A 14,307-nucleotide genomic window follows, 5' to 3' on the forward strand; every position below is an offset into this window, starting at 1 on the left:
AGAATCAAGTATCATTCCTGAATCTCTGCTTTTGCGTTGATAGCTTCCCGCTCAATCTCCTCCTTCTGTTTCTTTTCTCATGGCATCCCCCTCTTTTCTTCCTTCTTTGGCGGCGGTGTACTACCCTGGTTCATCTACTTTCGACGAACTAGATCGGGATGACCTGCGTTACACCTACGGTGTCAGGGATAATGCCTATGTGATCATCTCCACCGGGATACACCAATTTTTTGCTCCTCCCCAGGGATATTGCACTTTCTTCAAAGAGCAATTTGTAGCCGGCCTTCGTCTTCCTCTGCACCCCTTCTTCTCGGATGTGTGCCGCCATTTCAAGATTCCTCTAGGACAACTGACGCTGAATGCTATAAGGATCCTCTGCGGCTTCGTGTTACTCTGCGACGTTTGCGAGTTGTCCTGGTCCGCCCACTTGTTCCATTGCTTTTTCACCCTCCGGCAACAGGAAGAAGGCACCTTCCACTTCCAGCCTCGTCTCCGGACTGCTTTTTTCTTGCCCCTGCCGCCTTCTGAACCGAGCTCGAAGAACAAATTCTTGTTCATTCAATTTCCCCAGGGGGTGGAATGACCCATGCGATGGCAATCTTTACTTCCCCCGAGCCCGCCACTGGAGGATTTTCATCTCGATACCTCCTATATAGAGGCTTCCTCTCGCTTAGTTGGCTGGTAATTAAATTTAACCACTTATTTTCCGAGGAGTTGCTTGCCTACTTTCGCCTGAGCTATCTTACTCCGGATACGCCTCATTCCCTGGGTAAGTTTCCTTTTTAGTTTTGTTACCACTTCATAAGCATTTTGTTTTTCCTATTGTAATTGACCTCCTACTTTATCCTGTGCAGCTGAAGTCTTAACCCGTGCCTCAGAGGTTCAACCTCTTCCTCTAAGTGGCATGGAAATCATGAGGCATGGTCAAGTTATTTTACAAAGAAGATCACTCCCCTATTCGTCTTCAATCTCAGTCGGTGGGGCTTCCCCAGCAAATCCTCGACCCCGACCTCCTCACCGAGCTTCTCCTACTGTCCGCCCTGCTTCCTTTGCTCGTCCCACTCGTCCTCGGACTGCACGCTCGCCCCGACCAGCTACCCCTGTTCGCCCTCGGGCCCCACGCACAGCCCGACCCCTTACCCCGACTCCTCTTCAATCGGTCAATCCTCCCCGAGCTACTTATATCCCTGGTCTGGGCCTCGGTCAAAGATCAGGCAACGTTCCCTACGCCAACCCTGCTTTTAGAGAGGCTTCTAAGGTGGCTCGTCAAGCACGCTCTCTAAACGACCGCTTGAATCAGGATGCCCCTCTTTCTCGAGGTAGGGCTTGGCTACCTTCCGATGATTCTGATTCGGATGACCAACCGCTAGCTCAAAGACTTCACCGCCGAGCCCCTCCTTCGGTGCCCGGTTCGGGCCCTTCCGCTATCCCTTCTCCGTCTCCCCCTGTTGCAACCGCCTCTCCTCCTTCGCCTCCCATTGCAGCCCCGACTTCTGTCCCAAGCCAAGCAGATGCTTCTCCTGATCCTTCCACAGTTCCGATTGAGCCTCCGCCAGCTCCACCTTCTTCGCCAGCTCAACCTTCTACCTCGCAGCGGCCTCAGAGCACCGAGGTCGGCCCATCGCCTCGTCCATCCCCAGTTACCTCACCGTCGGAGCCGTCTCCCGTGCCCCCTTCAGCTCCTTCTGGGTCGGCTGCTGGACCTTCCGGATCAGCTCCGGGGCCTTCCCAACCGTCGCCACCTGTTCCTCTTCATTATCTTACAACCGCTCCTTCTGAAGCTGGGCTACAGTCCCGGCGTGATGTTCCCACCAGCACCTTGACTATGAAAGGTCGCTTGGCCACTGTGTGGGAAGAAAGTAGGCATCAGATGGAACTTTTGCCACCCTTTGCCCAGATGGATAGATTTTCTGAGTTATATATCAAGGTTAGCTTCCCTGCTTGTTTACTGCAACTATTATATTCCTCATCCTTATCAGATGTTTCTCCTATGTCCCAGTCCTGTGTAGAGTCTTTGACAGTAAATCAGTCCTTCCATGCTGTTCATCGTCAAAATAAGATGTTGTAGGACAAGGTAACTGAACTAGAGCTTCAATTGAATAACCCAGCGTAGGCTAGTTATGCCTTGAGAGCTGAAGTAAAGGCTCTAACCAAAAGGAAGAATAGTCTGGAAGTATCTTTGACGGTATCTGATAAAGAGCTTAAGGGCCTCCAGGAAGAAAAAAGCCAGGTCGAGGCCGTGCACGAGCAACACATGGACCAACAAGCTTTGGAGCATCAACGAGCTATGGATCAATTGACTCAGAAGCTGCGTGCCGCCAAAACTTTAGCGTAGGAGCAAGACAATAAACTAAAATCCCAGGCGGTCCAATTAACTTCTCAAGCAACAGAACTGTTGGCCGCCCGGACTGCTGTAGAAGGGGTATCGACAGCCTTGGCCATTTACAAAGAAGGAGAGAATGTCCACTGTCAACAGAGCCACACTTTGTACCTGTGTTCCCCAGAGTTCTGTACCCAAGCAGGGCAACACTTCTCCACCTCTGTTATTTATGGTGCGGCCGGGGCTCTGCGACAACTTTATAAGCAGGACTACCTGAAATCAGCTCCTCCTCCTGAATTTTTAGATCATGACCGGATCCTTAAAGAGATCCCAGATGAAATTTTTGCTCCTTTCAAGTGATCCTTCTTGCCTACTTGTGTATAATGACTTAACAATTTCTTGTAAATTACTTTGCTATTTTTCCGCTTGCATTCTAAGGCTTACTTTTGCTAAAATTGCTTAGTTTTGCCACAAAAAGTATTAGGGCATACAATTTCCGCTTTCATATCCTCTCCCTGCTCTTTCCGATCTGCTTTTCCCCGGTCTGCTATCCTGGTTTGTCGGGTAGGTGACAGCTCAGCTTATATCCCGACTTACTCTTCTTTGCATGCTCCTTTAGACTCTGTAAGGTCGCAAGTAATTAGCGCTCCATGGTCGGTCTAGCTTCTTGCCCCGTTCATCTTGTAAGTAATAAGCCCTGGACAATAATTTTTTGATGACTTTGTAAGGTCCATCCCACTGGGGTGCTAATTTAGCCACGTCCCCCACAGGCTTGATTTGTTTCCAGACCAGATCTCCTTCTCCAAAGAATCGAGGAATCACTCTTATATTATAATTCTGCCTCATTCTTTGTCGATAAGCCTCCAGCCGAGCCGCCGTTCTGTCACGGGTTTCGCTAATGAGATCCAGCTCAGCCAACCACCGTTCTGTGTTTCCTTCATCATATAATGTCCTCCTTACTGATGGCACTCCGATTTCTATGGGTACGACTGCTTCATTACCATAAACCAGATGGAATGGTGTCAGACCTGTACTTTCTTGAGGTGTTGTACGATAAGCCCATAGGATGCTTGACAGCTCTTCCACTCAGTTGTCTCCCACATGATCCAGCTTAACCTTCAAACCTCGTACTATTTCTTTGTTGACCACCTCAGTCTGACCATTGCTTTGTGGATATGTTACTGAAGTGAAGGCCTGCGTTATGCCAAACCCTTTGCACCAGGCCTGGATTTTTTGCCCTTGAAATTGTCTTCCATTGTCTAACACCAGTTTGTGAGGAATACCAAATCTACAAAGAATCTTCCTCCATAGAAATTGGATGACGACATCTTCTGTGATTCTAGCCAGAGCCTCTGCTTCCACCCACTTGGAGAAATAATCTACGGCCACCAGCAAGAAACGTCTCTGACCTGGCGCCATCGAAAATGGTCCCACAATATCCATGCCCCATTGATCAAAAGGACATGAGACTATAGACGTTCTCAGCAAAGTCGTAGGTCGATGTGTTAAATTTTGATGTTTTTGTCAAGACCGGAAGGTAATTATCAACTTGTGAGCATCCCTCTGCAAGGTGGGCCAGAAATACCCGGCCAGGAGTACCTTGCGAGATAATGTCCGACCGCCTACGTGATTGCCACAGCATCCCAGATGTATTTCTCGCAAGGCCTGGTCGGCTTCCACCATGCCCAAGCATTTGAGTAAGGGTCTAGAGAAGGACCTCTTGTAGAGCTGATCCCCGATCATGACATAAACATGGGCTTGCTTTATAACCAGTCGTGATTCTTCTGGGTCGGTTGGTAAGATACCCTGCCTAAGATAGTTGATCATGAGTGCTCGCCAATCAATAGTTGCTGCTCTATTATTTTGCAGATCTATTTGAGCTATAAGGAAAGTTTGTGCCATTGACCGTTCCAACACCCAAGTGGTTAAGGAACTGGCCATCTTTGCTAGCTCATCTGCCTTCTCATTTTCCGACCTGGGGATTTTGGTTACTATGACCTCTGCAAATTCCTCTTTCATCTTCTCATAAGCTTCCTGGTACACTTATAATTTATTGCAATTTATCATAAAGTTGTCGATCACTTGCTGAGTTACTAGTTGGGAATCTGAATAAACAATTACCCGGGCTGCCCCAACGTGCCGGGCTGCTTGCAGTCCTGCCAACAAAGCCTTATATTCTGCCTCATTGTTGGTGGCTCGGAAATTCAATCGAACCGCCAATTGGAGTATATCTCCTTGAGGAGATATTAATAAGATCTCGACCCCGCTTCCTTGGTGATTAGCCGATCCATCCACATAGACCTTCCAGGTTTTTTCAGAGTTGGTTTGATGAATTTCTGTTAAGAAATCCGCTAAAGCCTGCGTCGTAATGGCTGTGCGCGGCTGATACTATATATCGTATTCCCCCAACTCCGTTGCCCACTTGATGAGCCGACCTACTACTTCTACATTAGTTAAAGCTCTCCTCATAGTGCTGTTGGTCAAAATTGTGATGGGATGTGCTAAGAAGTACCGTCTTAACCACCGAGCCATAAGGACCAATCCATAAACCAACTTCTCGAGGGCCGTGTATCGAGCTTCAACCCCTTTTAATAGATGGCTGAAGAAATATACTGCCGTTGTACATTGTCATGTTCCTTAACAAGCACAACCCTACGACCTCGGGGGTGGCAGATAAGTAGACCCCTAAGGGTTCCCCAACAACTGGCTTAAATAAAGATGGAAAAGCCTCCAAGTACTTCTTCAGCTCCTCAAAAGCTCGAGTACAATCTTCATCCCACTAGAATTTGGAGGGCTTCCTGAGCACTTTGAAGAAAGGAGCGGCCTGGTCTGCAGACCTGGAAATGAATCTTGACAGGGCTGTTATTCTGCCAACCAGCTTCTAAGTTTCCTTCAAATTTTGAGGAGGCTGCATATTCCGTAATGCCCAAACTTTTTCTGGATTAGCTTCTATCCCCCGCTCAGTCACCAAATAGCCCAAGAATTTTCCTCCTTTAGCTCCAAACAGGCACATCAAGGGGTTCAGCTTCAGCTCATATTGTCGGAGAGTCCTGCATATTTCTTCTACATCCTTGATCAGGTTCACGGCTAACGGGACTTGATGAGTATATCATCCACATAAACCTCCACATTACGCCCGATCTGCTCCCGGAAGATTTTGTCCATCATTCTTTGGTATGTGGCTCCGGCGTTCCTGAGACCAAAGGGCATGATAATATAACAGAAAGTACCATCAGCCGTAATGAAGCTAACTTTTTCTTGGTCCTCCACCGCTAAAGGTATCTGATGATACCCTTGGTATGCATCTAGCATGCAGATCCTCTCGCAGCCGGCCGTGGAATCCACCATCTGATCGATCTGGGGTAGAGGTTGGGACTAGCTCGATTAAGGTCTCGGAAGTCTATACACACCCTCCATTTATTGTTGGGCTTTTTTACTAAAATAACATTGGAGAGCTACGACGGGAACTGTACTTCTCGAACGTGGCCTGCCTTCCTGAGCTAGTTCACCTTGGCTCTGATTATTTTGTTCTGGTCAGTCGAGAAGTTCCTTTTCTTTTGTTTGACAGGTCGGGAGTCTGGTAGTAGATGTAACATATACTCGGCTACCTCCGGCCTGAGCCCAGATAATGTTTGCTCTCCGCAAGTGTACGGAAATGTCGCAAGTAATATAAAAGATTATCGTATCCACAGGGACTGGAATAAGCACTAGAAATGTTTCAACGCGAGTTAGCTAAACAACTAATCAATTGGTTTCTAAAAGCTAAATGTAACTAATGAAAAGTAAACATAGAAATGAAAGATCAACAAACAAGATTATGGGCTATGATAAAGGAATGTTCTAGGAGTTTTGGTTTCTTTGTAAGATTCCTCAATGTAAATGATCTACCAAATTCTATTTCTCAATTGTCCCACATTTATAGAAGGTTGTCGGTTCTCTCTTGCAATAGACAACCGACCTAGGACTGAAATATATACCTATATGTAATCAATTAGATATGAACTTATGTTGTCCTTACACGAGCATGTTCCTGTCACGAAGATCCCTCGAAAAATCAACACAAAGATCATACTTCTCAACCCATAAGATATAAGGATTAATCCCTAAATCTATCCTACCCTCTTGAATCATCCTATTTCCCCCTAAATCTTATCCCTCAAACGTCCTTACACGGGCTTGCACCTTTCGCGTGCTTCCCTCGGAAAATCGAGTGGGAGATAATCTCTACAAGATCCATAGGACATTCAAACAATCAATCTAAAATGAGAATTAGGTCCATATCACAACAATACATTCAAGATTGAATTGATACAAACAAGACAATATCATAGAAACAAGAAAATGGCAAATCCACAAGAGTTTACATCAATTAATCATACAAATACTCCCTCATCCTAAAACAAAGAGATCTACTCCATGAATCGAAGAGAGGAATCTGAAATACAAATATTACACGCATTTCTTAATCCCCAATCCAAGAAGAGGAGAGAAAGAAAACTTATCTAAGATAAAGCTTGGTCTTCAGATCCAATCCACGCTCCCGGAGTCGATTCCGTTGAAGATCTGCCTTTAGATCGCTCAGAAATCCTCCCAAGATTGGAAGGAAAGCCCCAAATCTTGCTCTCTCCCAAGAGGGAGAAGATCCCCTTTCAAATCTTGAAGAAGGGTTTAAATAGAGGTGCAGTTTGGGCGCCACACGACCCCGTGGCACGGTCGTGTGAGGTTCACACGGCCCTGCCCACTCTCCTCTCTGCCATCCTTGCACGGCCGTGTGTGAGACACGGCCGTGGCAAACATCCACCAATGGCCCCTTACACGACCGTGTAGATCTACACGGCCTGAACTGCCTTAGCCTCTGGAAATCTGGCACGGCCGTGTGATGCACACGACCTGCTTCCTTCCCTGCCACTGAGAACCTCACACGGTCGTGTGAGACACATGACCGAGGCTTCTCTTGTCTCTGGAAAACTCACATGGCCATGTGATGCACACGACCTAGGCTTCTTCTCATGTCTGGGTTCTTAAGATCCCTGCACGGCCGTGTGAGGTTCGCACGGCCATGACCACTTCGTTTCCTACTGCAGCCTTCTAGCTCATGATCTCCACACGGCCTGGGCAACCCCCCAGAGCAGGGCAGTGCGTGGTTCAGGTAGGGCACCTTCTTCCCTTGCTTTGCTCACAGATTTGGCTTCGAACATGAAATCTTCACCAATTTCGACTCCTGTGTACAGAAAATGCACAAAAGCATATCTCCGAACAAAGAGAGTAAATATGCTAAAAAGGAAAGCTGCAAGTATGAAAATGCATAGATCAAGCATGCTCAAAGTATGTGAATGTGTGTCAAAACATGCCAATAAGTGTATACAATCTACGCACATCACACCCCCAGACTTAAACCTTTGCTTGTCCTCAAGCAAAATGCTGTAATCTACATTCATATGTTCTACAACACATTCATAAACCATAGTATACTTTCCTAACTCTATCAAAAAGTTTCACTAACAAGTATGATCATGAAAACAAAGTCAAGTATGGCTCAAGCATAAGTATCTTGTGCTCAGTGCAAAAACAACTCAAAACTCTTCAAGTTTCAATCTATGTCCTAGTCAAGTCGTCATCAAATTTGAATTCATAATGTTTCTAGTGATGAACAAGTAACCAGTGATAGGCACTTACTTGCCAAACACTTGGTTCATATTTCTCAATCAGCCCATGGTCTCAAAGGCGTGCTCAATCTCAAGAGAAGCTAAGCAGTCATTTCCCCAGTAACCTAACTCGGTCTCAAAGGGGTGACTTACTAGATTCCACTCACGACGACTGTTTTTTATATCCCTTAATCACTTTTTTTTTCATTGCTTTTTTTCCAATTTTTTTTCATAAGCATTTGCATTGTGCAAATCTTATTTCACAAGTGTACTTTTAGCACAAATGTTGGGATATTTTGATTTTTCCAAATGAGCTTACATGAGTTGAGCCTCATCCAATAATCAAAATGAAGTTTGAAAAATCACCATGGAAACCAAGTACTAAACAAACAAGATGAATCATGACTATTTCAATGATATCAACCATTCAAGCATCAAGTCAAAGTGTAGTGAAAGTAAGATCCTTAAGGTCAAGCCAAAACTAAAACTCATCTCCATATGATTCTTAGCTTATTTCATGCTACTCAAGATAGAGAAAATTGGTACACTAGGCATACTACTAGCATCATTTACAACATCATGAATCTAGATAATGAACGTGCTAACATTTTATCTTGAAGACAAGAAAGCATATAAGTGAAGTTTGATGTTCTCAAGATGTATGCCACAAGATTTCAAAAGATAATCAAATGACTATCAAAACAAACACTCAAGCAAGACAATCAAAATAGAATGCAAAACAAAAGCTAAACATGCAGAAAACAAGAAAACAAGCAAAAACTGAAAACTAGAACGCAAAAAGAAATCAAGTTTGACACCCTCCCAGACTCAAACTTTTCATCGTCCCGATGAAATCAATATGGTGGAGGTGGAGGGAGATCAGGAAATTCAGGCAGAATAAAAGGGAAGTAATCAATAAACCACCTTACTTCATTTCTAACAAACATATGATACTCGAACAGTTTGTCAACATCATCTTGAAAAAACCTCATATACCCCCGAAAATCTTCATTAAACTCAAAATGGGTCCTATAAGAATTCATAAATCGAGAAATCTTTTCACACAATTCCCTCTCACTTTTGAAACAATCTTGTAATTTTTTAAATTGTTCTTCTTCCATGGGTTTATTATTAGAAAGAAAATTTTCAGTCACATTCAAATCATTATGAATATTATCCAGAGCAGAGTGAAGTTCTTGAAAATTAAAGCTATGAACATCACGATTAACCAAAGGAACTCTTTTTGAAAATGAATTTGACAATATTTTAGAATGTTGAATTGGTAATTTTAAACACCAATTTTCCTTAACATGAATGGTAGTGAGGTCATGATTGGGTAGTCTTAAAGGGAAATTATTCTTAATAAGAAGGCTATATCCATGTTCTTCACGTCTTATCATTTTATTGCTAAACATGAGTTCAAGTCTAATCTACAAGAATTATCAATCATTTTCAATTCATTTAAATCACACCCTAACACCAAAGCAATCTGGATTAATAATCCACCCAAAATAATAGGTGTGGTAGAGTCAGATTTTCCAAGTTTCACTAAATGTTTAAGAAAGAAATAACCTGAATTAATATCAACATTCTCAACCATTGCCCATAAACAGTACAAATCTACAAGTCTTACTAATCTCCCTTTATCTTCTCTCCCAAATATGATATTCTTCATGACTAGATAAGCATATCTAAAAATGGGATTAATAATGTGAAGAGCTCTAGAATTATGAGGGTTAAAATGTGATTATTCAGAAATGTGTTGCCAAAAACGTGAATTTTCAAACTGAGGTAAAATTGTACACAAATCATTCTGGGGCAACTCATAACAAGTATTAAAATCACTCAACGCCCATTCATAATCCTCATTAAACAGTCAAAAATTTAGTTTACCCCCACCTTGAACATTATCAACCGTTATGGAACTCAAAAATTCAAAAACAATTCTAGGATAGGTAGGATATCTCATTGTCATTAAACCACTCCAACCTATTCTCTCAAATAACCAATTTAAATCATCCTTAAACCCTAATGTTACCAAAGTTTCATCATCCATAAATTTGGTACTTACAAGGGGGCATTTACATAAAGAAGAATACCTTAAACGTTGTTCCTCGCTAGAGAAGACAATACCAAAATCATTAGAAATACCTTTAAAACAAGAGTTTTTCTCCTTTGTTGCAACCATCTTCTCCTTCCCTTTCCTTGTAGAAGAGGATTCATCCATCACATTTTCCATGGTGGAAGAGATTCGAGCCTTCAAAAGGAGAATGAGAGGAAGAAATTATAAATGGTGGCTAAAATCCTAGAGATAAGAAAAATGAGAGACAAGGAAGACGAGGGAAGGGGGTGCGCGGCCGTGTGCTGCCCACACCCCGCGCCCTAACTCCCTTTAAGGGTGTGGACCAGGTCATGTATCATTACATGACCTATTTCCTCTTTCTCTGCACGGCCGTGTCTAAGACACGACCATACTCATCTCCTTCTCGGCTTCCCTAGCACGATCGTGTCCGGAACACAGCCTCAATAGCCTTCTTTTCTGAAATCAGTACACGACCGTGTCAGATGACACAACCAGTGCAGGCTTTTGCACTGGTTCCTTCACACGGTCGTGTGGTAGACACGACCGAGAAACTCTCCTCCTCTGGATTCTTCACACGGCTGTGTCAGATGGCACGGCCAGTGCTAGCTTTTGCATTGGTTCCCTCACACGGTCGTGTGTGAGACACGGCCAAGAAGTTTTCCTCCTCTGGATTCTTCACACGGCCGTGTCTGGGACACGACCACATACCTTTTCTTCTCTGGAGACTCCACACGGTCGTGTCATGTAGACACGGCCCAAGCATCTCCTTTTCTGCACCGTAAGCCTGGTCGTGTGCAGCACACGACCATGCTCTGTTTTGCTCCAATTGACACTTCTCCTCCATTCTAGCTCCTCCCACACTTCCATGCCCATGAAGAAATCATAGCCAGCTCATGGAAGTGAAATTTCAACCAAGTGATGAGCTCCAAATGGTTGACATTCATGTTTTTAAAAAATACTCCTCTATCCAATGCTCACATTCCTCCACAACTTTGAATTCTATAAAAATAAGATAGACAAGAAAAATTAAGTAGAGGATACATGTTTATTATAAAGAAAGAACTAAAGACATAAAAGAAAATAAGGAAAATGAACTTGGGTTGCCTCCCAAGAAGCGCTTGTTTAAGGTCATTGGCTCAACCACCTCATTAGATTCATCGAAATCTCGCTCTTGGAGGGGTAAGATATTTTAGAACCCTCCTACCAAGGGCTCTTATTATGGAGAGAGCTTTCAATATAGGAATTACAAAATGAAGTATTGCTCTCTCCATCTTCGTCTTCTTTGAAGTTCTTTCAGGTGGTCAAAGACGGTTCAGATTGAGCTTCCAATTATTAGCCCAAGTAAAATCTGCACATGAAAAGAAAATACAAATCTCCCACAAACATATTAGATAAGATAGAGTCATAACCATATTAAGATAAGCAAAGTAAGAAATAAAAACTGAATCACATCTAATAAAATCAATGATAGGTACCTTTATAAAATTTTCCAAAAGATCATAAGAAATACTAACCTTACTTTGCTGAAAGATACCTGAAATTTCTAAACATGTAGATGTGAGTTCCCCTGAATCAAATGATAGTTCTCTCTCTGGCTCAGGTGTTGATGATATCAATGATGGTGATTCTTGAGACTCTGCTAGCTCTGCATAAGTCCCTACACATTGTTTCACAACATGATCAATTCTAACAACCTCTAAGGGTTGTGTGGACAAAGTATTAGTTAGAGCCATAGAGCCAATCATTTGATGATTATTGTATGGACTCGTTGTATCATATTCTTGTATATAAATAAAGACATTTATTTTTGGTTATTATACTTACGTGTATTGGTGCCAAATAACTAAGCATAATAGCGTCCTTGAGTAGAAGGTTCTTACCTATATCAATCGATTGGTTGAATCGATAGTGAGATGATATAGAGAACACTACTCTTAATCATTCCTAGTCAAGTATTAACATTCAGCGATAATGTTAATGCGATGAGACTAGCATGTAGGTCAACTCGATGACTTGATCTCACAAGTCATGGATATGGAGATATCAAGTTGACACATGAGTATGCATTGGAGAATGTATACTGAATGACCCGCCATGAGAAAGTATCATGGATCGTTATATGAGTGTCATATACTTTCTCATTTGGCTATTAGTATGACTACTAGTCCTTGGACTTGAAGTCACCATGGTTCCCTACATAAGGAGTTACGTACTTTGGCTTTGTCAAACGTTACCCGTAACTGGGTGGACTATAAAGGTGATTACTGGGTATGTAACGAATTATGCAGAGGGATGTGAGTGATGTAGATGAGATCTATCCCTCCTATATGACGGGAGTGACATCGATATTCTTGATAGAGTGAGACCACTAAGTGCATGACCATGCCCAAGTGAGTCAATATGAGATATTGAGCTCATTTGATTGAGTGAGTCTATTTGGAGTTCAAGATTTAGATAAATTAGAGGATGACACGGTCTATGCCTCATATTGATCAATCTAGATGTCCAGGATAGAAGGACAACGTCATATATCGTGAAGAGTCATAATTAGTAGTCACAAGGTGATGTTGGATCTCAACATTCTTGTAACTTGGGTAGTAATGATGTGTTGCTAGATACCGCTCATTACTTATGCTTCTAAATGAGTTTAGGAGCATTGCCAACGTTACAAGAACCTATAGGGTCACACAAAGGGCAATTAGATGGAGATTAGGTTCATTTGATGAACCTAAAGGATTAGGTTCATGTGATGAACCAAATTGGATTAAGAGTAATCGAAATTGAGCTAATTGAGTTGGACTCAATTTGGTTCATGTGTTAAGTGAGTCTAATTTGTACTTAGACTCATTTAATTAATTTAATTCAATGAATAGAGATTCATTAAATTAAAATTGACTTGAACCAATGGTTAGATTAGATCAACCAAGGGAGAGAAGTTGTCAAGTTTGACTTGACTTAAGTAGGAAGATGAAGAGTCAAGTTTTGACTTGACTTTGACTTGACCAATGCCACATCATCAAGGCTTCTTCATTTGGTCAAGTTTGACTTGACCAAATGCCACCTCATGGAGGAGATCAAGAGACTTGACTCTTGATATTCCATGGGGGTTACAAGCCATGAAGTGACCGGCCACTTTTAGTGTGGAAGGGATTGATTTTCATTCAAGGCAATTCATTTCTTTTTCTTCCTCTCAAGGCTTCTTCTCTCTCTCTCCTTCTCCTTGCCGTGACCATCAAAGGTGCTAGCATACCTTTTGTGTTGTTTTCTCCATCTCTTGCTTGTGTGGATACACATAGAGGAGTATCTACTTTGATACTCTCGAGATCTGGTGAACCTAGGACGAGCGGGATTACGCGAAGGGCTTCGCATCAAGGGTAACCTCTTTATCTTATAGATCTAAAGTAGATCTAGGCTTAGAAAACATGTATATGAAATTTTATTTCTTCACACGGATCCGTGGCATGGGGATTTCGGGGTTTCCGCAACGCAAAAAGCGGTTTTTACGGCCCGAATGACATGAACCAAACCTATCTCTGGCACTGTCGCTTAGGTCATATAAATGAAAAACGCTTATCCCAGCTCCATAAAGATGGTTTGATGGACTCATTTGATTTTTTATCATATGAGACATGCGAGTCATGCCTTCTAGGCAAGATGACCAAGACTCCCTTTAGTGGACACAGTGAGAGAGCGACTGACTTGTTAGGTCTTATACATAGTGATATATGTGGCCCTTTCAATGTCACTGCTAGAGGTGGTTAAAGGTACTTCATTACGTTTACTAATGACTTCAGTAGATATGGTTATGTGTACCTGATGACACATAAGTCAGAATCCTTTGAAAAGTTCAAAGAATTCAAGAATGAAGTACAAAACCAGCTTGGCAAGAGTATTAAGATACTTCGATCAGATCGAGGTGGTGAATACCTTAGCCATGAGTTTCGTGACTATCTAGCTGAGTGTGGGATCCTATCTCAACTCACTCCTCCTGGAACACCACAGTGGAATGGTGTATCCGAAAGGAGGAATCGTACCTTATTAGATATGGTACGATCTATGATGAGTCACACAGATCTTCCTATGTATCTTTGGGGCTATGCTCTAGACACAGCAGCCTTCATTCTCAACCGAGTTCCATCTAAGGCTGTAATAAAGACAACATATAGGATATGGACTAGGAGAGATGCCCAGGTGTCTTTTATGAGGATTTGGGGTTGTGAGGCTTACGTTAGACGTCAAGTCTCGGACAAACTGGGACT

At 42.8% G+C, this 14,307-nt stretch overlaps 1 protein-coding gene across 1 annotated transcript; it reads left to right on the top strand.

Annotated features, from left to right (window-relative positions):
• Positions 1 to 920: 920 nt before the first annotated feature.
• Positions 921 to 2,335, top strand: LOC121990991 (transcription activator BRG1-like). The gene is made up of 3 exons (XM_042545027.1): positions 921 to 1,159; positions 1,246 to 1,927; positions 2,114 to 2,335. The coding sequence occupies exons 1-3, from the start codon at positions 921 to 923 to the stop codon at positions 2,333 to 2,335; spliced, it is 1,143 nt and encodes a 380-aa protein (XP_042400961.1).
• Positions 2,336 to 14,307: the final 11,972 nt, after the last annotated feature.

The sequence above is a fragment of the Zingiber officinale genome, chromosome 6B, assembly GCF_018446385.1.
Source record: "Zingiber officinale cultivar Zhangliang chromosome 6B, Zo_v1.1, whole genome shotgun sequence".
Lineage (NCBI taxonomy): Eukaryota > Viridiplantae > Streptophyta > Magnoliopsida > Zingiberales > Zingiberaceae > Zingiber > Zingiber officinale.